This window comes from Poecilia mexicana, unplaced genomic scaffold (genome assembly GCF_051168715.1).
Source record: "Poecilia mexicana isolate PSO_F unplaced genomic scaffold, ASM5116871v1 scaffold_8, whole genome shotgun sequence".
Taxonomy (NCBI): Eukaryota; Metazoa; Chordata; class Actinopteri; order Cyprinodontiformes; family Poeciliidae; genus Poecilia; species Poecilia mexicana.
This window is the reverse complement of record NW_028263377.1, coordinates 15,220,038-15,245,837: the sequence shown is the minus strand read 5'-3', so window position 1 is coordinate 15,245,837 and position 25,800 is coordinate 15,220,038. Positions and strand designations below refer to the sequence as shown.

Genomic DNA, 25,800 nt, shown 5'->3' with positions numbered 1-25,800 from the left:
CATTTCAATATAAATGTGCAATATCTTGCTTTCCTATATATATGCTGTTATACAACCATGTTCTTTTTAGACGTTATATATAGATAGAAACACAGTACCCAAAGCAATTAATCTAAAATAAAAACACATTTACATTACAATGAAAGCACTGTCAGAAAACAAAGAACATTTGATTCTGTTTGCATGGAAATTGCACATTTTAGACAGAAGCGGGAACATTATTAAAGCCATCAAAGAAAAAAAAAAAAAAACGAGAAATGAAGATGAATCTCAGTGCTGTATCACCCACACATGTGATAAGACCATTGAAGACAGGACAAATGAGAGAAAGGCAGCCTCTGTGAGAGGAAGTGAGAAGAGTGACAGCGAGTTGGAAGTTGTTAGCTGGACAACTTCCACTCCAATAAGAACACCCACATAAACCACAACACTGCGGTTTAAAAATAGCAAAGGTTCAATTTTCTGTATAAAGCCAGTGCAGCTCTGGGGATTTGAAGAAGTGGACAATAAGAGGCCGATTACACAACAGAATCAAACGAGCCGCATTGTAGACAATGTGCCCATTTCATTAAACCCCATTATTGCTTCTGCACAGATTACTCATGTCACTGAGCTACGGTCATATGCTGACTGGTGGATGGAGCATCGTCCCTGACCCACATATTAAGCTGTCATTCTGCAAAGAGAACAAAGAGTAGCAGCTGTCCGTCAATAGGCTGGACGTGTTTTCAGGAACGGCGCGTTTAAAACAAGGCGCACGTGCTCACACTCGCCGTCGGCACTAGCAGGTCTGATCTGACTGATTACACGTTCGCAGATTCAACTGATCGTTCGAAGGTCACTTCAAATGTCAAGAGGTCATTACATATCATAGGAATGAAGATGGTTTTGCAAAAAGGGTCTTTATCGATAAACAGCTGAAGAGATGAAAGGGCTTGAATACTGATTGTTTTTACAACTGGTTGTTCTTCAAAATCTCCAGCAAATAACAGCTAAGAGTGAACATGGTGACAGGTGCAAATCACTTAAACTGTATTTGTATTATAATGAATGTTTCATTTGATTTTTTTTTCCCAGTATTATGACTTTAATTCTCTATGATTTTATCAGGTCACATTTATGACAAAGCACTTTGAGCAACACTTGGCTATATAAACAGAATTTGCTCACTGTTCTGAGGACTACTGGATGTTAAGAGGAAAAAAGTAACTGCATATTCTCCGATAGAGGTAGCAGTTTTGAATGAAACAATAGACTTAAAAGAATTACAATATTATGCCCACTTATGCATTATTAGAGCATATTTATTTGATCATTAGCTGATTAAACCCAGCTTAAAGGCATAAAAATGCATGGCATTTGTTGATGGGTTTACAGACCAAAAAAACTCAGGCTTTAAAATTTGAAGCATTTAAGTATGATTGAATGATTTCTGATTTTTTCAGCCTCTAACAGATCATGTGGTGCGTTTATAGTTTCGTCAAGATACTAACAGAGCATCACACATCACTCTTGTTAAAATATCCTTTTATATCTGCAGCAGGGTGTGTTAAGAAGTCTGGTTGTCAGCTTAACAAGATAAAACTCTCAACTTTTGCAAATGTTGTGCACTTGAGAACTACTGAGTCTTTTAATAAAGAAATACTTCACAACTTAATGTCTTAATGTCTTTCTGTTTTGGGTTCAAATTAAACATAGACCCCAGGTTAGGTTACAGAGAGGTCCATCTAGTTATCATGAAGAAAAGAAATGCTACTTGCAGCACAACTACATGGTTCAATTAAACATGTAGTTTCAGGCAACAACTGCAACTTTGGCAATGAACTAGCAAACACAAATATATTACTGATATTGCGACCATGAATCCATGGCACTTATTTAGTCAAGTCATATTTATTGCAGTCCATATCTCATATCTACTCATTCAAGCAATTTTCTCCAATTAAAATTAAGTTGGACAGAATACTGTTGATCGAAAGAACTTAAAAGGTTGTTGGTTTACCTGTTGATTCACCAGTGTTGATCCAGTCTGGGTTTGCAATGCTGGCTATTGCAAAGATATCTGCAGCCAGAAACAGGCATCCTGAAATGATCGTCAGTTTATCCATGTCGTCTGGAGAAGAAACGATGAGTTTCGGCGGAGGGGGGAAATGTGGTAGTGGTTGTCCAAACGTGATCCCCCCCCCCCGGCTGTTCAGAGAGACTCGGGGTGGGCTGTTATCTGTCCAACCTCGCCCCCTTCAACAGGAGCCTGCTGTTGAGGGTCTGCTGTGCATTTTGCAGCAATGTTAGCCCCTTCGCGTCAAGCAAGCGCGAGCCTCCAGCTACAAAAGGCTCTGATGTGACGCACAAAAGCATCACATCTCAAAAGCCCCGCGGAAGTCCAGTAATGTAAAACAAAGGCTCACTCTGCGCTGAGGCCCCGGACTGCTTGTGTTGTGGTACGGATCCGCTTAGGAGCAGCCGCTGCAGCAGCAGCAGCATCGGGTACAGCTGCTGCTAGCAGACAGCTAGCTAGCTATTTCCCAGATTCGGGCTCGATGAGCCGAGCTGCGGCCCAGAGGCTGCTCGACGGCATTTCACACACAATGTCACACCTACTGAAGTCCAGGGGATGCGGAGCGAGTTCCCACTCTCCGAAATATCCGCGTTTCGAGCGTAGGTTCACGGTTACCCGTCAGGAAAACGAGAACCCATCACCCTGTCTCGCTGAAGAGAGTCCGTTCTCCTTCTCTGCTGGAATAGCATCTGGTACTTTCAGCCCATTAGCCAGCCAGCTGCCCTCCTCTTCTCTCGCTCCGGACCTCAGCCAGACGCTTTAAAAACACTGCGAGTTTAAATGCCCCAACATCAACGATGAATCGGTGCCGTTATTGTTATGCTTTCCACCCGTGTGCCCACCACTAGCTGTGCCTCCCCTTTTGCCAAATGACATCAGGCGGACCCCCCCTACGCAGCCTCAAACACACACAGACAGTGTTCAGAGGGGGGCTGCGCCTCTCTTCTCGCGATACTCTGGAAGAATGGGGGGTTGTGTTTTCATGAGTCGCCAGGTTTGAGGCAATTATTCATGATGTACAGTAGCCCCATAGTGCAAAACACAATAGCGCGTCTCAAAGCACTCACATTGCAAAAACAAAACAAAAATAGTAATAAAAGAAAGCAACGTAGTTCACAGGGCTATTTAAGAAAGCACAAGCAAGTGATATGCAAAACACAAAATAATAACAGTGATACCAGACCGGTAAGGCATAACTTAAAAACATAATTAAATCAGCACAAATTAAGCTGCAACACTTAAAAACCAAACAAGATGAATCTGTGATGTTACAAGTTTCTCACTGATGTGCATTCCATGCAAAAAATGGTAATGTTGGAAAATAGTACTGGCCAGAGACTAAACAGGGTTGAGGTGTGATCTTTGACTTGGAAATTATAACACATGAATATGCTTTGATCTAACCACTGTATCTGGGCATGTGCTGAGCCACCGCAGTCTTAATCTGTGTTTTGCAGCCTCTGTGCTCTTCTTTTGGGTATTGTAGTTTGTTTTTGTTCAGTTCATCTTCTCATCAACTCTGTCTTTCTTCTTCTTCTTCTTCTGTTTTGTGTGTTTTTCCTTCTCCTGAAAAAAAAAAACCCATCTCGTTTCATAGATAGTTCAGGGCGATGTCTTAATTTTTGTCTCCACATGTGTTTGTATGTTTAAAGATTTCATTTCAGTCCTATGAATAGAACACTAACACATTGACCATGTCCCCCACCTGACCTGTAGCAAGATAAAAACAGGATTTTTTTCTTGTAGGTTTCTATTTCTAGTGCATGAAGGCCATACTTGTTGAATGCACAATTAACACATCTCACTTTAACGGTTTCTTTCACTGGAGGCGTGGATGTCTGCAACTCCTTGAGTTTTCAAGGTTTTAATGGCCATTACTCCTATTAATGCTCTATTCAGTCAGCCAATTAGCTTAGGCGGACAGCCACGACTTGGTGGTTTGCAATTCTCCTTTTATTTTCAGATGGTGGATTGAACAATACTCTTTGCATATCGTTGTGCAATTTACCCGATTTAAACCAGCAATGCTCTCCAAGACACCTCTGAAGTCTTCACATAACACCAATGAGGTTCTATGAGATTATATTTAGAGGTAGCAGAGCAGAGGCTAAAAACACACACACTCCTTCATATTCAGATTTTTTTTGTGAAAGAAAATCATATTTTCCTTCCACACTACAGCTATGCATTATTTTAAACTGGTATACCTTATAAAATCCACATAAAATATTCTATGCAAGTTTGTATGTGAATGGGTTAGGAATACTTTGGTAGAGTGTTTTTGTAAAACTTGCAGGCTTTTAGTTTCTCAATGCTGCCTTGGTTTTCTAAGCTACTTCTTATGAAAATGTTTTTTCATTTTATTGCATTTCATTTCATGTTTCTCAGAACAGAAAATTAGATGTAGAATAAATTAAATCTAAGAACTTTTAGCAAACAACCATAAAAATGTAAAAAAAAAAACACACAAAAGTAAAATGAATCTATAATGATTTTATTTTCTTTATGTACATTTTGACAATAATGACACTCTGAAGTAATAAATGTCAGAGACCATATAACAGGTGTAAAACCTGAAGAAAGAACCAAACATGGTGCACAAATTTGGATTAACTGTCCCTTATTCTCACACCCGAGCTGATCCTTGTGCTTGCTTTTGGGTCCCTCCGCTGGCCGATGATCAAAACAGTACATTTTCATGCTGATAAAAGAAAAATGCTTCCACTTCCAGCACAGTTTTCTGCACAGTTTTGATGCTATGTGAAGCTGGCATGGAATATTTTTATTTAAAGAAGAGTAGTTGTCTTATCCATCAGACCTCCATCACATAAGGACATGATCAATTTCAGATCAAGATGCAGAATTTATCCAACAGCTGTTTTATTGCCTGTACTTTAATTTACACTGATAAAGAGATAAATGCTTCATGATTCTGCAGCTCGCTTTGTTTTCTCTTATTTATGCCAGTGCACCAACACTGGCGACATAAATGGTCTTTACATGATTTTCCTTTTCATAATTCATCCACAAATGGTGTGTTAACAAGATGTCCACATGCTGCCATGGTCTTCTTGCCATCAACAAATTTTCTGGCAGCCTACAAAGATAAGAAAGAACTATTAGGGATGTGATTTAATTGATACATTTCATGATCATTTTGAACCATCTTAAAAAAATATTAAGCATGTAATACTTGTGAAGTTGGTTAAGAAATCGGGCTTTAAATAATAAGCTATCCACATCTCAAGATGCACCTTGTTAAAAAAAAGAAAAGGAAAAAATAAAAAACAGGAGAAACTTGTTAAATTTAACTGAATATTGTCTCCCACAAATACATTTTTTTTTTCAAAACAGAGAATTCAAGACGAGAAATTTAACAGCTGATGATAAAAGGTAAGGACATGAGCTGCCTTTTCAGAAGAGGAGCACATTACAGTGCTGTTACCATGACAACAAACCTGAGGTCAAACGAGGAAGCGGAGGCGTTGCAAATAAACAAAACGTCAGCTATGAAATGCTTGTCTAAATGTTGTTTCTCAGTGGTTTGAAAACAACCTTCCGTTGGACACATTAAGTGAATAAAACAAAGAAAGAATAAGAATCACTGAAGCAGATGACGATACCTTGCCCTCTGAACTCTTACCTCAACTACGTCAGCCTTGGTGATGGCATCGATAACATGGAGGACGGATTCAGGAGCCTGGTAGGCCGCATTGTTCAGTGCCTGAGCCCCAATCTCCTCCAGCAGGCCCTCAGAGCTTTCTATGGACATCAAATACTCTGCTTCCACCTGGTTTCTGTGCTCCAGCAGACAAAGACACGGTTATGAACAGCTACAAAGTCTGCATCTGAATGATTACTCCATTTTCTGAGTGAGCTCACTTTGCCCTGATAATGTCTGCCTCTGTTACGTTTCCCTCTGCAACACCTCTCACCTGAGCAACGGCAGCTCTGATTACCTGAATTTAAAAACAAATAAATAAAAAAAATCATCAAGGATCGGGTACGTTCAAATGACATCCTGGCCTTTTGTGATTATCTGAGCTGTTTACCTCTCTGGCAGAGTTAGCTTGCGCAATGGTATAGACACCAAACAGTCCAGAGTCAGAGTATGAGGCATTGAAAGCAGTGGCCTGAAGACAACCAGAGGGCACAATCATTAGAAAGCATGCTGCATGGAAAAAAAAACAACAACAAAAAAAAAACTGCTGACCACACACTTCTCAGAAAACAAAGGAGCGTTCAGTTTTACAGGATGCCAGCACAGTAGCACTATTCTTTAGCTTACATCAAACGGCTGAGTGGTAGCTTTGGCAACCCCCTGGCTCAGTTTACTGGTGATGCTGGAGCCCCGCTTCACATGAGGGCTGGCTCCCAGGATCCTTTGCAGAACGGTGAAGGCGTTGGCTTCGGCTGTGCCCGTCACACCACCCTCGCTAACGACCAGCGCGTGGACCAGGTCATCTCTATTCTGCACTCGCAGTTCACCTTCACACAGAATGGAACCGTAAATGCAACTTAGAAGAGAACATTTGTTGCATATCGGCACCAACTGCTTAGCTGGAGGCTGAAATTGGCCAGTTCTCATCTCAGATCTGGCTTCAACGCCACAGCACAGCTGCTGATAAATATCAATTTATTTAAAATAATTTGTTTATATAGCAACAGTTCACAACAAACTAATTCAGCTCACTTAAAAAAAGAAATCAATCCAGTTATGTCCGGACCAATTAAATCCAATTAACATATACAGTGAAACAAAGGAAAAAATTAAATGCTTAGCAAAAATAGGCTTGTAATAAACAATTTAAGGATTTCCATATTCATATAATTTACCATCTAAACAAGGGACAACCTGTTTGTGAGACCTCCACGCAAATGTAAAAATTTAAGAGTTTAATAGATATAAGTACATGCATATTACAAGAATAAAAACAATTTTATAAAAACAGATCTAAATATACATTTCCTCCTCTCCCCGGGATTCTTCGGAACTTGTGGAAACTGAAAATTAGTGAAGTGCTTATCTTGGTATTTTTAGCACTTTTGTGTTTTCGAGTGTAAGGGAAAATAATTACAGTTCCAGTCAGAAACTCACATGCATTCATGATGAGTATGAATTTCATAATACTTTGTGCTGGGAAGTAAGTATTTAAAGCTAAAGGTGTCTTTTTAAAGGATTAAATGATTTTGCAACAAATTAATTTCAAAAACCAAAGCTAGGCGTAATCATGGATTTTCCCTCATGGATCACAATTATACAGGCACATGCTAAAAATGTTCAGTTCATCCCAAAATGATTAATAACCCCGGCAAGTTTTAATTTCAAATTAATTTTTTAATTTTACTAACTTGCTTCCTCTGATAGGAAGTAACAATATTTTGTGGCCCACCTCCCACTGTACAAAAAAAAAGAAACGTGAATTTTCTCTCCAACTTGCCTAGTGACATTAATCCAAACATTAGGGGTGATTTAAACATCTATATGTTTAAATCTGGTCCTCTGTGGATTGGAGAAAAGTCACAATAAATTCTAACTCATGCAGTCAATTAATTAATAGTTAAAGTTGTATGCTCCCACTCAAATTAGGAAAATCTGAATATCTGTGAACATGGTTGACTAAGTAGAGGTTTGTTAAAGAAAACTGCAGTAAATATATGTCTTTTTCTTTCCGGCTTTATATGAGCATTTACCTCCACGGTAAGCTGCTTTAGCAACAGGTGCTCCGGCTCCACTGCGAGTGCTCAGAAGACCCTCACCCACCTGCTTCAGGACCGAGTGATTGACACCTGGACACATGAATTAGGCAGACGTCCAGGTTTAGACTCTGGAATACCTTTGGGCATTCTTAGACAGAAGCCAAATAAGTCAAACGCACACATCAAGCAAAGCTGAAAACCTGTTAGGAAGCTAGAGTAGAGTGAGGAGGTGAGTGATGCAGCGCAGACAAGACAACACTTACCTACTCCTACAAGGGCCATTCTGCCAGTGGTGAAATTATCCTTAACAAAGGAGTGGAGCTACAGGGGAGGAGAAAGGGCAGGAAAAGTGCGTGAGAGCCGCACGTCGACTACCAAGCACTGCTTTTTCACAGTTTCACCAGGCACAGACATTCATATTAATCATTTGGCGACAGAGTGGCACAGAACGGTGTAAATCGCAATTTGGTTTAAACAAAATAAAACGGATCCAAACCTGTTCAGAGGAGACACGACCAACCATGAAGTCGGGGCAGTACAGAGAGTTGGACAAGGCGTTCTTATATGCTGCTTCATGCAACTTCTCAATTACGCCTTCAAAAAGAAAACAGAGAAGCAACTTTTAGCAAAAGAGGATGGGATATCCTTTATCAAGCAACTCAGGAGGAGAAAGCCATTGCTGAAAGAAGGGTGTAATAATTCCTGCTGCATGGTTGCCTCAACACAGCAAACATATGGAAGGAGGTACCTTAGCTTGAGACTGAACCGTCATTATAAACTGTGCGTGATGTCACTGCACTACAACCACCATGGTAAAACATGGTGGTGGCAGCATCATGCAGATCGGCAATTTGAATGGAGCTAAATACCAGGCAATCCTGGTTGAAAAGCTGTTTGATACTGCCATAGATTTGAGGCTGTGACAGTGGGTCAGTTCCCAGCAGGACATGTTAGAATTACTTAGTCAAAGATCACACCTACATCTGTGGGAAAACCTGACAACTGCTATACACACCATCCAATCTGATGGAGCTTTTTAGGAAGAAGAATTGTGAAAAACCCCTTGATGGGTAAAGCTGGTAGAGACATGTCCCAAACCCCTTAAAAAATGTTTCCAAAACCATTAAGTTTCCTTCAACTTCTCCACTAATTTGTGTTAAACCTTTTGGGGAAAAAATGGAGTTTGTGGTTGTGGCAAAATGTGAAAAGGGGTATGAGTATTTTTACAAGGCATACTGCAAGGTTTGATTAAACAAAAAATAAACTCCTAAATGCCAACAGGATACAGTAGAACTTGTAGGAGTTGGATGGTTGATACGCACATATCTGTGGACACTGCTGAGCCAGAGCCCTGTCAATCTTCACCCTGGATGTCAGCTCCTCTACCTCCCAAGCCCGAAACTCCTGAGCTGTGGTCACTTTGCCCAGAAAGTCCAGCAACGAACCTCTACGATACAGGTCAAACACAAATCAATAGCTGACGTTTAGAGAACATTTTAGTAAACTACGCGTAGTATGTAAAAAAAAAAAAAAAAACAGAAGCAAAGCAACATACACGTCATCTCTCAGGCAGTCTGCAGAGTAGATAATATTTTCTCTTGTCCCTGTCACACTGGGTGTAAACAAATGAGAGCACAGTTGAGTCAAATTATCACGCTTTGTTTTAATAAGAGAAGAAACTGCGTGTAGAGAGACTATATTCACCTCAGGCTTCCTCCCAGAGCCTCCACACTGCGGCAGATCTTGAAAGCAGATGCTCCCTTTGTGGTCTACCAAAAAAAAAAAAAGATACTTTCAGCTTCAATGAGATGCTGATAAAACCTTAAAACTTCAATGACTTGTGCAAATATAAAAGTGGTACTGCACCTAGTCCTACTCTGTACGGAAAGGGATTAATTTGGACTACATAATTTGCTTCGGATTAAATAGTAGACCTAAACAGTCATATGTTTGGAGTATCGCTCACAAACTCCTGTATGTATTACCAGGTTAGCGGCAAGTCGAAGCACATGAGAGACTCCCAGGTTCGCCGAGTTCTCATGGCGACTCCCAGCTTTTACAAACAACCCGACACTTGACAAAGGGGAGTAGTTTTCCACCGACGCTATCACCAGCCCATTTGGGAGTTTCGACACCTGAGGAAGCAGAAAAAAATGTTATTGGGAGCCTATAATCAATTGCTAATTTCCAATGTCACTGATTGGCAAATTACACTTCCGATTAAAACACATAAAAAATACTCAAACATTTAAGAGAGCAGCACATACTTGCACATCTTGTGGAGGAAAAGGTGCAGCTTGGGCAGCTTTCACATTCGAAAGGGGTTCAGTTAGAGACTGGCCCCGCCTGGCAGCGGCGTAGCAGCGTTTCTGTGAGAAATATGAACAGACTAGTACCCTAAATATGTGTTCAATTCACAATCCATAAATTAAATACATTTAATGCCACTAGTAAAATTAAAGTTTTTATTTTTAACAGCTAATGAAAACCCAAAATGTAGCTAATTGAAATATGTTATGACTTTTCTAATGACTAATCATAGTCATAGCAATATTAAAACTGTAAGAGTGCCTGCACGCAACCTTTTGTTAGCTGTAATATTTCAAGCATTAAATTTCTGCTTCTAAAGGCAAAGCCAAAATCTTAATCCAATTGAAAATCCGTGGCTAAGCTTGAACACTTCCATTCAATCTGGTTGAGCGTAAGATGGTTTACAGAAAAGAGTGAGCAAATATTCAGTGTGTAGACTGGTCGAGACATGTCCCAAAGGAAAGATGATAATGCAAAAACTTGAGGGAACAGAATACAAATGCACACCACTCTTTTTTTAGACTTTACTCATTTTAAAAAATGTAAAAACCATAATTGTCCCTCCACATCATAATTATGAACTGACTTGTTTTGGCCTATTTCTTAAAGCCAAATATAAAATTGATGTTTAAAGTTGACAGTTTAAGGCATGCAAATTATTTTACAGATTATTTGATAGGATAAATTAATATTTGGTGTTTTTTCTTTGTAAATATTTTCTACATACACCAATAAATTGAACTGTCCTTGTCAAAGAGAGTAAAATCCACAGATTTGTTTTTTACATTGAAGCCACAGCAGGTGTATTTACTGAATGTTCTTCGCCTGAAAATACCTCACAGCCTTTTCCTGACAATGACAACATGTCTTCTGTAAACATAACCTAAGATAAATGTCAGGGTATCACTAGATTGACGTCAAAATATTGTAATCTGAATATTTCACTCTGATAATCTTTCCCAGGGAAACCAGCTCAGAGATGACCTTCAGGTTGCATCCAGCTGAGCAAAAGGAGCTAAACCAAGTTGAACTCCCTCTAGCTGTTTTCTAAATGTACTTTACCGGATTTGTTATGGATTTCAGGAACAACCACTCGTACTTTGTGAATGAACTTGTGTTTAAATTATCTAGTTACAGAGACCAAATATGTCCTGGTTCAGCTAAACATTTAGGAAGCTAATTAGCCAGCGTGCTAACAGAGGGCAGCTAAATGCTGTGTCAGCTAATAAACAGATTGAGCAAAAGAACGAAATGCACGTAAATCTGAATTATTATGTTGTTCATAGAGTAAAAGACATACAACTGACCGAGAAATGATTCAGTGACCGGACTCCTTTCATACTCCCAACTCTCTCCTTCAGCCGGCAGAAAGACAAGTATGGCGGCGGACTGACCCACAATGCACTGCGCCCTCTGACCCCCCTCCATTTTTCAAAATAAAATGTCAGTTTCTTTCTTTTTTTTAAATGACATTTTTTTATGACTTCTCTACGAGCCAGAAGTAACATGCTTATGATATGTGGCTGCATGGTCCATGTGTGACATCATAGGAAATACAGATGAAAATAAGCACATTTTTTGTTGAAAATACTGTTAAAGTTGTTTTTTGCAGTCAAATACATTTTTGCATACAGTCTACACACACTGAAAGCCTGGCTGATTTGCATTTATGGATACGGTGAACTGACAAGCGCTTTACTGCATTTACTTTTAAACCAGCTCTAATCTCACATTCCTGTTTTAGAGAAGTCAAGATGTGCAGAAGGAACAGCGACACCTAGAGGCACAATTTATTTCTATTTTACTATAGAAATAATGAAAAAAATATTTCTCCAAGACAAATATTTTGCGTTTTTGATATGGTAAATGTGAGGAAAAAGTGACCTACAAATGAATTATGATTATCCCTTAATGATTTCTGAGAACATCCAAATATCACATGCATGCTTTAATTTGTTTTAAAGTTTTCAAAATGTAGACGTCTAATTAGAAAGTAGTTTTATCACTTGCCGATAAAAATCTTTATGCAGCGTGATTTTCAATATTTTCCTACAAATATAAATCTGAAAGCCAAGTTGTGTTTTTGCATTCAACCCCATTTATTCTCACACTTCAATCAAATCCAGAGCAACCAATTCTAAGTTATATTTTCAATACTTTTCCAGGTAAAATATCTTTAGGGTGGAATATTATATATTGAAAAAAGATCATTTAAGTTGTTTTATTTTCAGTTTGCTCACTAAAGTCCACAAACTTTAATAGGTAATTTTCAGAGTCAAATATAAAACACAAAAGAAACCCCACACATTTATAATAAAGCTATTTATTCACTGTAAATGAACTACATAAATTCACCAACATGAAGGACTCACAACATTACAAAAATATATTCTACACATCACAGGTTGAAAAGACAATCATTTTAAAGTACAAAGTTCAATTTCAAAAGACTGCTCACAGGTTATTTTTTTCTCCCACAGGCAAGCTTTAAAAATATTCACAATAAGAGATCCCACAGAGGTTTACCATCTTTAGACTGGTTATCTCCAAAATACATTACAATAGAAAAATACACTATGTTGGGCAGGAACATCTTCAGTTTGAGGTGCCCAGACATAACAAGGGTGCCTTAAATACATCAACATTGAACATAGCACGAGTTCCAACTGCAGACTAGACTGTGGGTCGCAGTAACTTGAGATCCTGTAAGAAAATATCCTGGAGGAACCAAAGTGTCCCAGGCTAACTCCATAAGGCATTTTTGTCTAGATCCCACAGGAAAATTCACTATTTTGCCAACTCCTTCAGGCTTCCTGGCCAAGAAGCCTCAACACCTTTTAAGCATGATGGAACACTGCTGACATTAAGTGTGCAAAAGATTAAAAACCACAGCAGGGTCTCCCTTCATTGTCCCATTTTAATTTTCGCTTGGTGTACCAGGACGGCTGCATACGGGGACATTCTTCCTCAGCTGGAGAGATGCACAGCTGAGCCAGCTGCGGCTGGTGGGCATCTCCCCAACAATCTCCCAAGTGTCAGTTTCTTCACAGTACCGCTCAATAGTGTCATGGTATCTGTACAAAGAATTAACAGAATTAAACAAAACAAAAAAAAAAAGTGCACTCAACTGTAGTTTCTAAGAACTGTGATTAAAATATAAAACTGAGTTAAAAAAAAAAATCAGCTCACCTGTCCCAACCCTCTTCGCCTCCCAAGACATAAATCTTTCCGTCCACTACAGCCACCCCTGGCCGGTAGCGGCGTTCCTTCATTGGAGCGCACATAGTCCACTGGTTGGTCTTTGGGTTGAAACACTCGACTTTATCTGTGTTCTCTGTAGAGGCATGCCATCCACCTAAAAAGTAATCAATTAATCAAAAATGACTCCAATCTGTCAAAAAAAACCCTTCAAAGATAGAGGAATGATTATTACCTATAACATAAAGTTTTCCTTTGAGCGTACAAGCAGCTGAACCCGAGCGTGCAATCTGCATTGGAGCGACCTCAGTCCACACTGCGGTTTTTGGGTTGTAAACTTGGGCAAGGTCGGTGCCGTCTCCATCCTCAAGAACTGCACCACCTACCAGCCATCAAGAGAAAAATGTAATGCACGTATTTTTATAGTTAAATATTCATTAAGAAGGACATGCACGTTTCTTACCAGTAACGTATAGCAGACCATCCAGGGCCACCACTGCAGGACTGGTAACGGCCATTTTTACCGACGGCGTGAACTGCCAGGAGTTTGTGTGGGGATTGTAGCACTCCACCGAGTCCAGACGACCTCGGCCCTCCCATCCGCCGACGGCGTAAACGAAGCCGTCCAGCATGACTAGACCTGAAACAGGTTTCACTGTTAATAGGCTTTTATTATAACTGGGCCACACAAACAGTCAGAATAACTCAGGCGAAAAAAGCAGCAATAATTTTAGAGATCGCAATCTTCTTCTAGTCATTTCAGCAGCTTCCATTTATCTGTGCTCGATTTAATACACTTATCTTTAAGTAATTTTTCATATAGGTTTTTGTGTAATCTTTCTTTCTTTGACTTTGCCTTAAGAGTTCTTCTTTCCCCCTGGTGAATTCTAAGTTTCATTTTTGGATTGTAAACTTCCCCATAAAAAGACCTACTTATTGTAAATCTGCTCTTTAGGTTGCAGTTTCTGAAATTTCTTTGATGGAATAAATTGTACGGTAACTTGTTAAGGGTAAGTCGTCAGTACACGGTAGAATATAATGCATCATTCTGAGGTTTTCCTACCCAACTCGGAGCGAGCTACATTCATGGGAGCCATCTCCATCCAGGAGTCGAAGCAGGGGTCATAACGCCACATCTCTCTGCTTGCTGAGCCATCAGGAAACTCTCCCCCCGCCAAATACAGAGTCGAGTCTGCAAAAGGATGGAAGAGGAACATGAAAACAAACGATTCTGGAGAGGATTCAGTGCAGCATCTTATTTAGTGAAGGATAAATGAGTCTGCACCTCACCTGAGACGACAAGCCCATGTTTGCTGACCGCGAAGGGAAGGCATGCTAGGTTCTTCCAAATGTTTGTCGTGGGATCAAAACTCTCGACACTGCGCAGCACCACCTTGTCGTCTTCCCCACCTACAGTTACTATTACCGCGACAGTTCCTGTTGACACGGCAACAAGTACAAGAGGATATGGCTTTAGGATATGCCGAAGTCTAAAAATGTAATGCTTGTTGTTGAGTCAAAGGGCTGTGTGATTATTAGGGCTGAAACGATTCCTCGAATGATTCGAGTACCTCGATTACTAAAATTCCTCGAGGAAAATTTACCTGCCTCGAAGCTTCGTTAATTTATGTTTTATTAGTTAGCGCACCGTGTTCCGGCCGGGACTTCATTTGCGTTGCGCGGAGCTCTCACTTCCGCCTCTGAGTTGTTGACAAAAGCTAAGTCTCAGCGGCATAAAGTCCAATCTTCAAGATTGGCCCGTGGGGATTTTATTGATTGATGATAATGCCCGACTTTTTATCGTTTTTGGGGAACCAATAAGCATCCTTAAAATGACTGGGGGAATGCCTGGAGTACGGCAGCATTTCTCCTCCGGGGCTGCTGGTTGAAAGCGAACGGCGGGAAGAGTGCTGAGGTGAGCGGATAGACTGAACAGGGCGGGTGGCTGAGTAGCTGATGCTTACCGTGTAAATGTAGCTTTACCGACGAACCGCACAATAAATTTCATATCCCGGTCTGAAGAAACGGGTGGCGGAGCGCATCGTACATGGCTGGTAGATGAGTTTCTGAGTGTGACCAGTGAAGGTGTCGTAAATATCCCGTATTGCTTCCCCCCGTGTTCGTCCCCCGGTCTAACGGTTCGTCAGTCCGCTGGTCTATTTCCTCCCCTCCACCCCATCTTACGTTCGTTCATTCGCCCTCTCCTCCCACTCCAGGCGGCATTTCCCGTATTTTCAAACCCAAAGCGTGACAGGTTAGGTGGCAAGGTGAGTTTAATTAATCTATTAAACTCACTGAAGATTAAACTAAAAGCTGGATTGTAGACATTTTTATAAGTATATTTGTGAGCCTGCCTCTTTGTTATTAAATTCAATAGAATTTCAGATTTTTCTATAACTTTTCTTCTGGTTAACTTAGAAAGTGAGCTATTATTGTTACAGGTTAGTTTTCTAAACTACAAAAAAGCAACTGTTAGGGATGCTCAAATATGAAAAATTGGACTGATATTGATATCTGATAGTAACACCGGTATTATGCCAGATTTACCAATATTTCATTTTGTAATTTTTTTTATCCGATTACTCGATTAATCGTAAGAATAATTGATAGATTACTCGATTACTAAAATATTCGTTTACAACAGCCCTAGTGATTATTAATTCAATGACATATTCACAAAACAATTTCCATTTCAAAAATTAATTCCCAGCATATGCTTGGTTTGTTTGTTTTTTATTTCTTGGTTGAACGCAAAATGTGATGGCTTACAGTAATTTCCTTTTCTCTGCTGATGGCAATATAAAAATTGGACAGAAGTATTTTTAATAAATATATGTTAAGTTTATCAATTAGATCTGAAGATTAAAAGCCGGAGCCATCTGTGCATGTCAACTTAAATCTTAAAAGTGTAACTAAATGGGTAGGGCTGTTGTAAACGAATATTTTAGTAATCGAGTAATCTATCGATTATTCTTACGATTAATCGAGTAATCGGATAAAAAAAATATAAAATGAAATATTGGTAAATCTGGCATAATACAGGTGTTACTATCAGATATCAATATCAGTCCAATTTTTCATATTTGAGCATCCCTAACAGTTGCTTTTTTGTAGTTTAGAAAACTAACCTGTAACAATAATAGCTCACTTTCTAAGTTAACCAGAAGAAAAGTTATAGAAAAATCTGAAATTATATTGAATTTAATAACAAAGAGGCAGGCTCACAAATATGCTTATAAAAAATGTCTACAATCCAGCTTTTAGTTTATGTATTCATCTTCAGTGAGTTTAATAGATTAATTAAACTCACCTTGCCACCTAACCTGTCACGCTTTGGGTTTGAAAATACGGGAAATGCCGCCTGGAGTGGGAGGAGAGGGCGAATGAACGAACGTAAGATGGAGGGGAGGAAATAGACCAGCGGACTGACGAACCGTTAGACCGGGGGACGAACACGGGGGGAAGCAATACGGGATATTTACGACACCTTCACTGGTCACACTCAGAAACTCATCTACCAGCCATGTACGATGCGCTCCGTCACCCGTTTCTTCAGACCGGGATATGAAATTTATTGTGCGGTTCGTCGGTAAAGCTACATTTACACGATAAGCATCAGCTACTCAGCCGCCCGCCCTGTTCAGGCTATCCGCTCACCTCAGCGCTCTTCCCGCCGTTCGCTTTCAACCAGCAGGAGAAATGCTGCTGTACTCCAGGCATTCCCCCAGTCATTTTAAGGATGCTTATTGGTTCCCCAAAAACGATAAAAAGTCGGGCATTATCATCAATCAATAAAATTCCCACGGGCCAATCTTGAAGATTGGACTTTATGCCGCTGAGACTTAGCTTTTGTCAACAACTCAGAGGCGGAAGTGAGAGCTCCGCGCAACGCAAATGAAGTCCCGGCCGGAACACAGTGCGCTAAATAATAAAACATAAATTAACGAAGCTTCGAGGCAGGTAAATTTTCCTCGAGGAATTTTAGTAATCGAGGTACTCGAATCATTCGAGGAATCGTTTCAGCCCTATAAATGGGTAACAATGCCTTTTTCAAACCAGTTTTACAAACATCAGATGTTTTCTTAATGGATCGCCAACTCCTTCCAACTTTCTTCGAGAAAACTGAAAAGAAAATGTTCTCCTCAATCTTTCATTTTTTGGTGGTGCCAAACTTCTGTCCTTGGGAGCCAGTTTACTGCTTCAAACAATAACAGAAACTTTTGCATCCACCTAAAATAATTTGGAAAAAGTAATTGAAAATTCTACCAAAGAATGGTGGTCAACATAAACTGACCAAGGAGGGAAAGGGAGCAGTAACCAGAGGAGCACATAGTAGGCTTAGAGTAACACCGCAGTAGTGGCAGACATCCATAACCTCAAGTTGGAAAATCCATCATCAGGATGACCATTTAAAGGCAGAAAGCCTTTGTTGAAAGAAAGTTAGAAGTTCCTTCTGTACAGAAGGACACTGTCTACCACAAGTTTTCTGACACAGCAAAGAAGTTGCTCTGATGGGAATAATGTTTAACATTTTGAATAAAAAAAAACAACAACAACAAAAAACAACCTAAAACTACAGCCAGAGGACACCTCCCCCATGATGAAACGTGATGGTGGCGACATCAGACTCTCGGGATGCTTTTCGGGAAGCAAATAAGATAATGCAGACTGGACACCTTACTTTAGAATGTCTTCTGGCAATTCAGACTTTACACAGATAGATCTCATTCCTTTAGGAGCCCGAGTTACAGATGCGACTACCTGTACCTGTGGATCTTCGTGGCCTTGCTCGGGAGCTGTAGAGCTCTCCTCGGCGATCCTTCAGCAGCAGGTAGTCCTTGGCCTCAGAAATGAGCTTCTGACAAGCCTGGTTCTCTTTTACGACATCTAAAGACTCAATTAGGTCGTGGAGGTAGTAAGGGCTGATGAGAGGCAGGCGGATGTGCTCGAGCACCTTTGAGGAACAAACGAAAGGAGGAACATCTTTTATTAGACAATACATGATGTTTTTACTTGAGTGTTTCATTTTAACTTGAAACCACTACAAATCTTCATACAAAAAGGCAGAAGTCCAAAATAAAATGATGAATATAACCTATAGACTTGGACAGTTTTACATCCTTTCATATTTTGATAAGGGGAAAATTCTGTGAAAGGCTCCAATGGTAGCAAATAAGCCTTCACATGACACCTTAAGGGTAGGCATACAGAACATGTATTCTGCTCAAAACACTGCATTTGTCCATATTGCCAAATGAAATGGGTGTAATTACAACAATTTAATTTTATGGAAAACACAAAAAAACACAAACGTCACCAAATCTCAAAGAAGCATTACCTTTTCAAACCCCTGCCTGCGAGAAGGACATTTATTCAACCACAGCATGACGGCCTCAAACACCATCTCCTCTTTAGGAACATCAAGAAGGTCGCTAGAGATGATTTCTGTAAGTTTGTCCACACAGAGAGACAAGAACTCTTCCTGGAGAGAGAAGAATACACAAAGGATCACAGCAATTAGCACAGTTTTTTTTTTTTTTTTAAATCCGACTAAGAAAGGAATTAGCAAAATTGTATGTCATTCAAATTTTGATGCTTAATAAACTCAATTTTGCCTACTACAGCTCTCACATTTGGAAGTAGATTAAACTAAATGCAAAGCCATCACCTGCTGATAAACAGTGCTGAAATTCTCCAGAATGTACTCCATACTGCGTTTCTCCAGCACCTTACAGGAATGGGCCTCGGCAAAGCAGTGAATTCCCACACAGTTTGTCTCGTCCATCTGACGCTCCATGAAGTGACAGCAAGCCTCTCGAACAGCCATCACGTCCAATAAATTGGCCGCTGCCAGAAGCGCCTACACAGGAGCAAAACCAGTCGTCAGCAGTGATTCTGGTTGGAAAAAAGCAACAACAAAAATAAATAAAAAGAGGGATCGCTTACTTGTACGTTTGCTTTAGTGATGAATATCTGAGATGTATAGGCATAGGTCACCAGCTTGCCAATCATCTGGGGCTCAACTCCATTAATGGCAACACGTTCCTGCTTGGACTCCAGCAAGTCAGCTGAAAACATTGCCTGCAGAGAGGGAGAACGAAAAGCTCAAAATTCAGGATTTTATAGTACATCACGTGCAATTTGTGAACCTAAGAGATGTCTACCTGGAAGTAGGAGCTAAAGGATGCAAGTACAATGCGATGGCAAGGGAACTCCTGTCCTCCACAGCACAGAGTCACATCACAGAAGGCTTTGTTAAGCCGCATGCTGTTCAGGCCCCGCAGGACTGTGTTGGGATGCGTGGTTTCCAGAAACAAGTAGTCCTCCCCGCTCTGAGGGTCCGCGGGAGGGCTAGCAGCAGCGGTGCCTGAGTCCTCCGGAGCCTGGAAGATGGCGTTCATGACGGATGGCAAGAGCAAGGGGGAGCCGACGGGTATTACTTCAGCCATTTGTGACTGTGTTAGGCACTCCTGAGGTAAAATACAGTTATGTTTGACAGCTTACACCATGATTTATAAACCAACTTTTGAAGTATCACCCTTAAAAGTTAGTAAAAACTAGGTTTAAATCTAAATAAACATGAACGTTGAACGTACAGAAGCCCTAAGGCAATCTCACTAATTAGGCTTAGCTCAGATTCACCAGGGAAAAGAAGCTACTTTAGACCGACCTAAACCTCTCCTGATGTTGGAGACCACGCATAGCATGAACAAACCTAGGATATTAAATACTCTAAAATGTAAATACTCACATTAAATACCTGAAAAACATAATCGTGACAGGAACAGAAGGAATACTCTCCCACATACAAGACAGACCAATTTCAGCTACGCCTCTCAACTGAAGCCTCGCCCATCTCCACTATAAACTCCAAGCAGCTCGGTGATTGGATCAGCTGACGTTACATCCCTGTGACCGTGATGACCAATCACTGAGGCCGTCAGAAACTAACCACCAATCATATTTCGAGAGGCCTTTGCTTAGTCAAGACGATTCACCTTGAAGTACTTCCTGTTTGGAGTTGTCCCTTTAAATTATACCCAGTGGCTCTTTGAGCTCGGCTCCCTGGTTCAAAGTATCCTTCGGAAGAATAGATGTTTACGGTTCATAATTAGCTATTCGTTTATTGTAGGGTTCTGCAGCCTGCGACTCAATGTCCACTGATCCGCGGCTCTTACCAAAAATAGCCGGGGCATTGCAGTATATAAAATGCAACTTTTTTTTATATTTTCTGTATGTACAGTGGGTCTCAAAGGTGTAGACATCCCTGTACATTATACCCAATGATGGCTTAGATAAATAATCTACATTTATGTATAAATGTAGTCTGTACAATTATCAAGAGAGAGCAAGCTCGGCTACTGTACAATAACCACAAACAGCAAATAAATTAGTAAGAAGGAACAAAAATAGGTTTTAAAAACTAAACTACTGAAATAACCTGCTTGCACTGTGTGCACACCCACATGCTGATAATTTCTTGGCATTCAACTTTTTCCTCCATTTCTCCATTTTTCAATTTTATCCTCCAATTATCTGTTTAATTAATATCTGAATTAAGCAGATATTAATTCAATATCTGTTTAAATGTTTGAAGAAGTCTTTGTAGTGGTATTTAGATTTTATTTTGTAGGGCCAAGAAAAAAAAAGCTTTGTATTGAAGAAATTGTTGATTTACTCGGGCCTTATTTTGTGTTGATGATTTATTTATTTTATTTTTTTATCCAGAGTTTGAATCAAAGACATATTTTATGCCTCTTTTATTACAAAATATATATAAACAATTACTAACATTGAAATCAAACCTTCAAAATGTATGATGCTCTTGCATTTCCACCGGCTCGGTTTGGGCCCAGATACATTTAACTAGTGAAGCTTAATCTTCAGTCCTTCTGTGGCCAAGGTTTAAATATAACAATGAAACATATTATTTGAATATACATGTAGTTTATTGATAAAATGATCAAAATAGTCAAATGATTTATGATTGAATGCATTTAAGTTAAATCCCTGGAAATTCTGAATTAGTACATCTCATCTATGTATCTGCAAAGTCCTGCTAAATCAGCCTTAATATGCTTAATTTTGACTCATCAAAATACATTATTTGTCTATAGAGAATTTAACTAGGATTCACACTGGTTGTTATGTATAAATGTAGTCTGTACACTATGCTTCGTAGCTTTCAAAATAAAAAGTGTTTATGGAAAGAGAATCACCTTCAGAACAATACAGAAAATCAAACTCTACAAAATGTTCAGTTTCATTTTAGTCTGCAATATCACAATTTTAATATGATGGATATGTAGATCACAAGCTGCTGTCCTTCATGGTCCCAGGGTTATTCATTGCCTTTGTTCTGCGAGCAACAGCTTCCAAGATCTTCTTCCTGGGTCCCAACTGGATGCGAATGCCTTTCAGGTCATCATCAGAGCAAAGAATGAGCGCCTCCAAGTCCAAGTGCTCTCTTTTGAAAGCGGGGGCAAATTCTGGCAAGGAGATGGTAGACAAGAAGACCTCCAAAGGGGAGGTGTCCTCATCTTCATCATCATCCAGTCCCAGATCTTCTTGATCCCAAGGAAGGTCACCATCACCAGCCTCCTCAAAGCCAGATGCATCTTCATCTGCCTCAAACAACTGGTTCTCAACGAGGTAGCCAAGACTTTCATTATTCCCTGTGGGAAGAACATCTTCTGTCTCCATGTTCATCTTCTTCATGAAAATCAGGCCGCCAAAGCCAGGTCGGTTAAAGATGGATTGTTTGACTTCGCTTGGCTCGTCTCTGGAGTCATCATCTTCGTATTCCTCCGTCTCTCCGCTGACTGGGTCACTCTCATCTTGTTCTTCAAAGACATCCAGAAACTCTGGTTTGTCAGAGGATTCATTCTCCTGCTTACGGAAGATGACATTCCCACCTCCTCCTGTTCTCTGCAGTGTGCCCTTCTCTTTCTTTCCCATCTTCTGGAGAGTGCCTTTAACTCTGGCTGTAACAGAGCCGGTCTTGTCTGAAGCAATAAGCTTGGAGAATTGTTCACTCCTGATGGTGCCACCATCTGAGAAGCCTGATCCCATGCTTGCCTCAGAAACCGACCCATTCATGCTTCCTCCGCGGCTCATTCGATCCATCTTGTTTTGGTGCTTTTTCTTCACCTTCTCATAGAGTTTCACTCGTCTCTCTGCCTCCTTCTGGGCTTCCTTTTTGATGTTGGCGACCTTTTTGGGATTTTGGTTGGTTTGTTGTGAGGCGGCGTCATCCAGAAATCGTACACAGTTCATGTGGCCTCGAGACGCAGCAACGTCCATAGGTGTGTGGAAATCATTGTCCAGGGCAAAAAGATTGGCTCCGAAGTTCACCAGAAAGCTGATGATGTGCATGTGGCCGTTAGCAGATGCGTGGTGTAGCGGCGTGTTTCCCCAGATGTCACTCTTGTTGGGATCTCCTCTGTGAAACACAAAGACAGGGGAAAATCAAATCTGAATTTGTGGTTTAAATTGCTGAAAATTTCCTAAACCTGAAAGCAGTTTGGTTGGTAAAGCAAAACAAGAAAAATACTAGTTCACTTGGTAGACTAACTGTGACTTAGGGTAATTAATATTGCTAGTATGCTGATTTATGGTGCTTATACCATAAATCAGATACCCTTATTGCCTACATCACGAGGTTACACCCAGAGGTAGAATGTGCTGTTTTAGCAGTAAATGTTCTGGAATGAAGAACATAATTTGCACAGTAAAAGGATCTTAGTGTGATAAACCAGACAGAGTATTCAAACCCTTTCTGCCTTTTTATATCAGGTTATAACTATCAAACTTTTTTGTATTTCATTTAATGGTCTTGTATATGATAGACCAATACACATTAGTGCATAATTGTGATGTGAAAGGAAAACAACTCATCATTTTATTACATTTTAGTGGAAAACCTAAAATAGAATTTGAGTAAAACTAGAGGTACATTTTGCAGCAATTTAAGACTTTAGGTTTTAAAATACACACTGTATTTATACTACAGTAATTATGTTACTTATAGAAGCATTTATTTGCACTGGATTGTGTCTAGATGTGTCAGTGTAAAGGGGGAAGACTAAAAATCCAAGACACACTTTTCAGATTTCTCTGCTAAAAAAAAAAAAATAGATAAAACAATTTATTCTCATCCCTCCACTTTTCAGCTTTTCACTATTTTGTTTTGGTTCGTTTTGGTCTTTTACATAAGGTGACCCCAAATATACATTAAAACTTGTGGTTCATATGTCCCAAAAAAGTGGAAGCATCAAAGGAGGATGAATGCTTGAGGGCCCTGTTAATGAGATTACTTGTTAAGCTTTAATTTGGTGCAGATGGATAGTTGAAAGAAATTTAATATCAAAGTATATAAACTTAATACTCCTGTTGAACTCAAAATATTGGAAATTGCCTGTTTTTTTTTTTTTTTTATAAAATATTAAGAAATACCAAGACAAGTAAAACATGCACATCTATGGTTTTAAATGTTTGTTGATATTTATTTATTTTTTTTAGGTGAGCAGATACAAAAGATTCAGAGTACATTAAAATTATTTAAAGACTTTTCTTACAGTTTTACATGACTGAATATATATGACAAGTTTAAATGTTTCTCTGTAAAAGCTATGCCAACCTTCAGTGTGTACCTTGTCAGCCAATAAAGTTTTATTACAACCACCGGAGCAGAGCTGTAAATCTGCTGCTGGCTGGAGTCTGTTTCCATAAAACAATACATAACCTGCTCATATCTCTGTTTCTACATTCTGTACGGCCTTATCACATTCTGATCCCACCTTGCTGTCAATGCACCTCCCACCTTTCTTGCCAAGAATGCAAACAGCAACAAACAGAAATATGAAAATGTTAAGTAACATGTTAGTAAAAAAAAAAAATACCAACATTCTAAAAACTGCGCAAGGTTGAAGATAATCAATGAGCTATTAGAAATTTTAATTCTTTTCTACTTTTTTGTCAAATTTATCTAGACTTGATTGATACATTTTACTGGCTCTTTTTATCATAAGTTTCGGTTCTGGCTGTGATTCTGAAAATGTTTTTGACCACATGCTCTATTGTAAGCAGGTTACTTCCAGTTAAATTTCTCTGAATGTTTTTGTTCATCTTTTGTTGTCCTGACAGTGGGATGGGGGTGGTGGGCATGCAAACATAAAGAGCTTTATTGTTTTACAGGATGGATTTGGATGACTAAATTTTTAGGTCAGCTGACGATAGAGGAGTCCAGTGTACAAAATTAGGGTTTTCTTCATGACACTGTAGCGAATAACAAATGCCAAAATAATCCATCAAAAGTTAATATTGCAGTAGCATCTGCTTTCTGTTAGGTGATCTTTGATCTTTAGAAGCCATTTCGAGCTTTAATGAAAACTGAACTGTTTTAAATTGTGAGAATTTCAACATCTAAACTCGTGAGAAGGACTGTGTTTGACAAAGGTGTGTGAAATAGAAAAGTTCGATTATGCTTACTCTCTGCTGCATATGAGTTGAAGAGCATCGACGTGTCCGTGAAAAGCAGCCAGCAGGGTGGGAGTCATGCCATCGTCGTCAGCCGTGTTCAGGTGCTTCCTTGTGGCCTCCTTCAACAAGTCTACGTTGCCATCAACCGCTGCCTTGTGGTACCGAGACATCTTTGAAAATGTTTTAAAATCCTTGTATTTCTCCTCTTTCTGCTCTTTCGAATGTGTCTGATGAGAAACTGTGGACCCGAACAAGCCAAGTGATCACTGGGTGTGTGAGCTGCCCAGCAATAAAACAAAAGCAAAGTCCAGCTCCCTGCTGTCAACTGCATCACTTCCTGCTCCATATATCAACGCAGCTTACCCTGAACTCACAATGAGATCTTAAGCACTTGAAGACAATGAGATGAGCTGCTTTATCGCACTTCTGTACATCGCTACATTTAATTCATATCTTAAAAAACATTATTACAATGATTTCTGTTCAACAAATCCAACATTTTAATAGGATTTTAATAAAATAGTGCAAAATCACTGTTCTTGAACTAATTGCAATTTGTAATCTATCTAAATCAGAGATTTGAGAAATTTAAGTATTATATAAAACAATAAAAAAATGCAGAAAGCACCTTTTAGAACTGTTTTTAAATGCAATCTCTGAAAATGTAAATATTATGCCCACACATTTTACTTACCATTAAAATTACTAAAAAAACAAACAACATTTTTTCCATCAACAGGATTACAATGCTGTTACTATGCATTTTGAAGGAGGTTTATTTAAAATTTGAATTTAGTGAATTGACACTAGTGTGCTCCTGACTATTCAAGAGAGAGTAAACTTACTGTTGAAGTAGAAAAAAAACTGTCTGAGAGGACTGCAGAGAAGATTTTCACAGTTTTTAAGTGTGAAAAGGGCATAAAGACATTTTAAAATAATTTGAAATCAGACATTTTACTGGGGAAAAAAATCGTCTGTAAGAAAAGAAGATTCAAAACAACTGCCAAACATGCACAGCTCAGGTTATCCCTGCAACTTCGCTAGACTGCAAG

General features: G+C 39.5%; 4 protein-coding genes across 6 annotated transcripts in view; all 4 read right to left on the bottom strand.

Moving 5' to 3' along the window:
* mosmoa (modulator of smoothened a) overlaps nucleotides 1–3,185 on the bottom strand; it is a 28,027-nt gene extending 24,842 nt beyond the window's left edge. Inside the window, exon 1 of the mRNA XM_015004367.2 lies at nucleotides 2,003–3,185. Within this exon, the coding sequence (XP_014859853.1) occupies nucleotides 2,003–2,108 (106 nt within the window). The 5' untranslated portion in view covers nucleotides 2,109–3,185. The remainder of the gene's footprint in view (nucleotides 1–2,002) is intronic.
* Nucleotides 3,186–4,532: 1,347 nt separating this feature from the next.
* Nucleotides 4,533–11,498, bottom strand: uqcrc2a (ubiquinol-cytochrome c reductase core protein 2a). Its single transcript, XM_015004380.2, has 14 exons — nucleotides 11,377–11,498; nucleotides 10,027–10,128; nucleotides 9,745–9,894; nucleotides 9,464–9,528; nucleotides 9,315–9,371; nucleotides 9,082–9,206; nucleotides 8,256–8,353; nucleotides 8,023–8,080; nucleotides 7,754–7,849; nucleotides 6,348–6,547; nucleotides 6,112–6,192; nucleotides 5,942–6,018; nucleotides 5,703–5,856; nucleotides 4,533–5,156 (listed from the first exon to the last, which is right to left on the bottom strand). The coding sequence occupies exons 1-14, from the start codon at nucleotides 11,407–11,409 to the stop codon at nucleotides 5,073–5,075; spliced, it is 1,380 nt and encodes a 459-aa protein (XP_014859866.1). The 5' UTR covers nucleotides 11,410–11,498; the 3' UTR covers nucleotides 4,533–5,072.
* Nucleotides 11,499–12,376: 878 nt separating this feature from the next.
* LOC106928261 (kelch-like protein 24) lies at nucleotides 12,377–20,129 on the bottom strand. Of its 3 annotated transcripts, none has more exons than XM_015004375.2 (12): nucleotides 20,019–20,129; nucleotides 19,432–19,737; nucleotides 19,214–19,348; nucleotides 18,936–19,127; nucleotides 18,606–18,749; nucleotides 18,029–18,221; nucleotides 14,558–14,704; nucleotides 14,331–14,459; nucleotides 13,731–13,907; nucleotides 13,503–13,649; nucleotides 13,259–13,424; nucleotides 12,377–13,143 (listed from the first exon to the last, which is right to left on the bottom strand). In XM_015004375.2, exons 2-12 carry the CDS (start codon nucleotides 19,714–19,716, stop codon nucleotides 12,987–12,989), a joined length of 1,872 nt encoding a protein of 623 aa, XP_014859861.1. In that variant the 5' UTR covers nucleotides 19,717–19,737; nucleotides 20,019–20,129; the 3' UTR covers nucleotides 12,377–12,986. The 3 variants fall into 3 exon arrangements, with proteins under 3 accessions (XP_014859861.1, XP_014859863.1, XP_014859862.1); XM_015004377.2 differs by having other exon boundaries at nucleotides 18,035–18,221; XM_015004376.2 differs by having other exon boundaries at nucleotides 20,028–20,127.
* A 1,065-nt stretch (nucleotides 20,130–21,194) lies between these two features.
* anks4b (ankyrin repeat and sterile alpha motif domain containing 4B) lies at nucleotides 21,195–25,451 on the bottom strand. Its single transcript, XM_015004355.2, has 2 exons — nucleotides 24,758–25,451; nucleotides 21,195–22,709 (listed from the first exon to the last, which is right to left on the bottom strand). The coding sequence occupies exons 1-2, from the start codon at nucleotides 24,916–24,918 to the stop codon at nucleotides 21,578–21,580; spliced, it is 1,293 nt and encodes a 430-aa protein (XP_014859841.1). The 5' UTR covers nucleotides 24,919–25,451; the 3' UTR covers nucleotides 21,195–21,577.
* Between the last annotated feature and the right edge of the window lie 349 nt (nucleotides 25,452–25,800).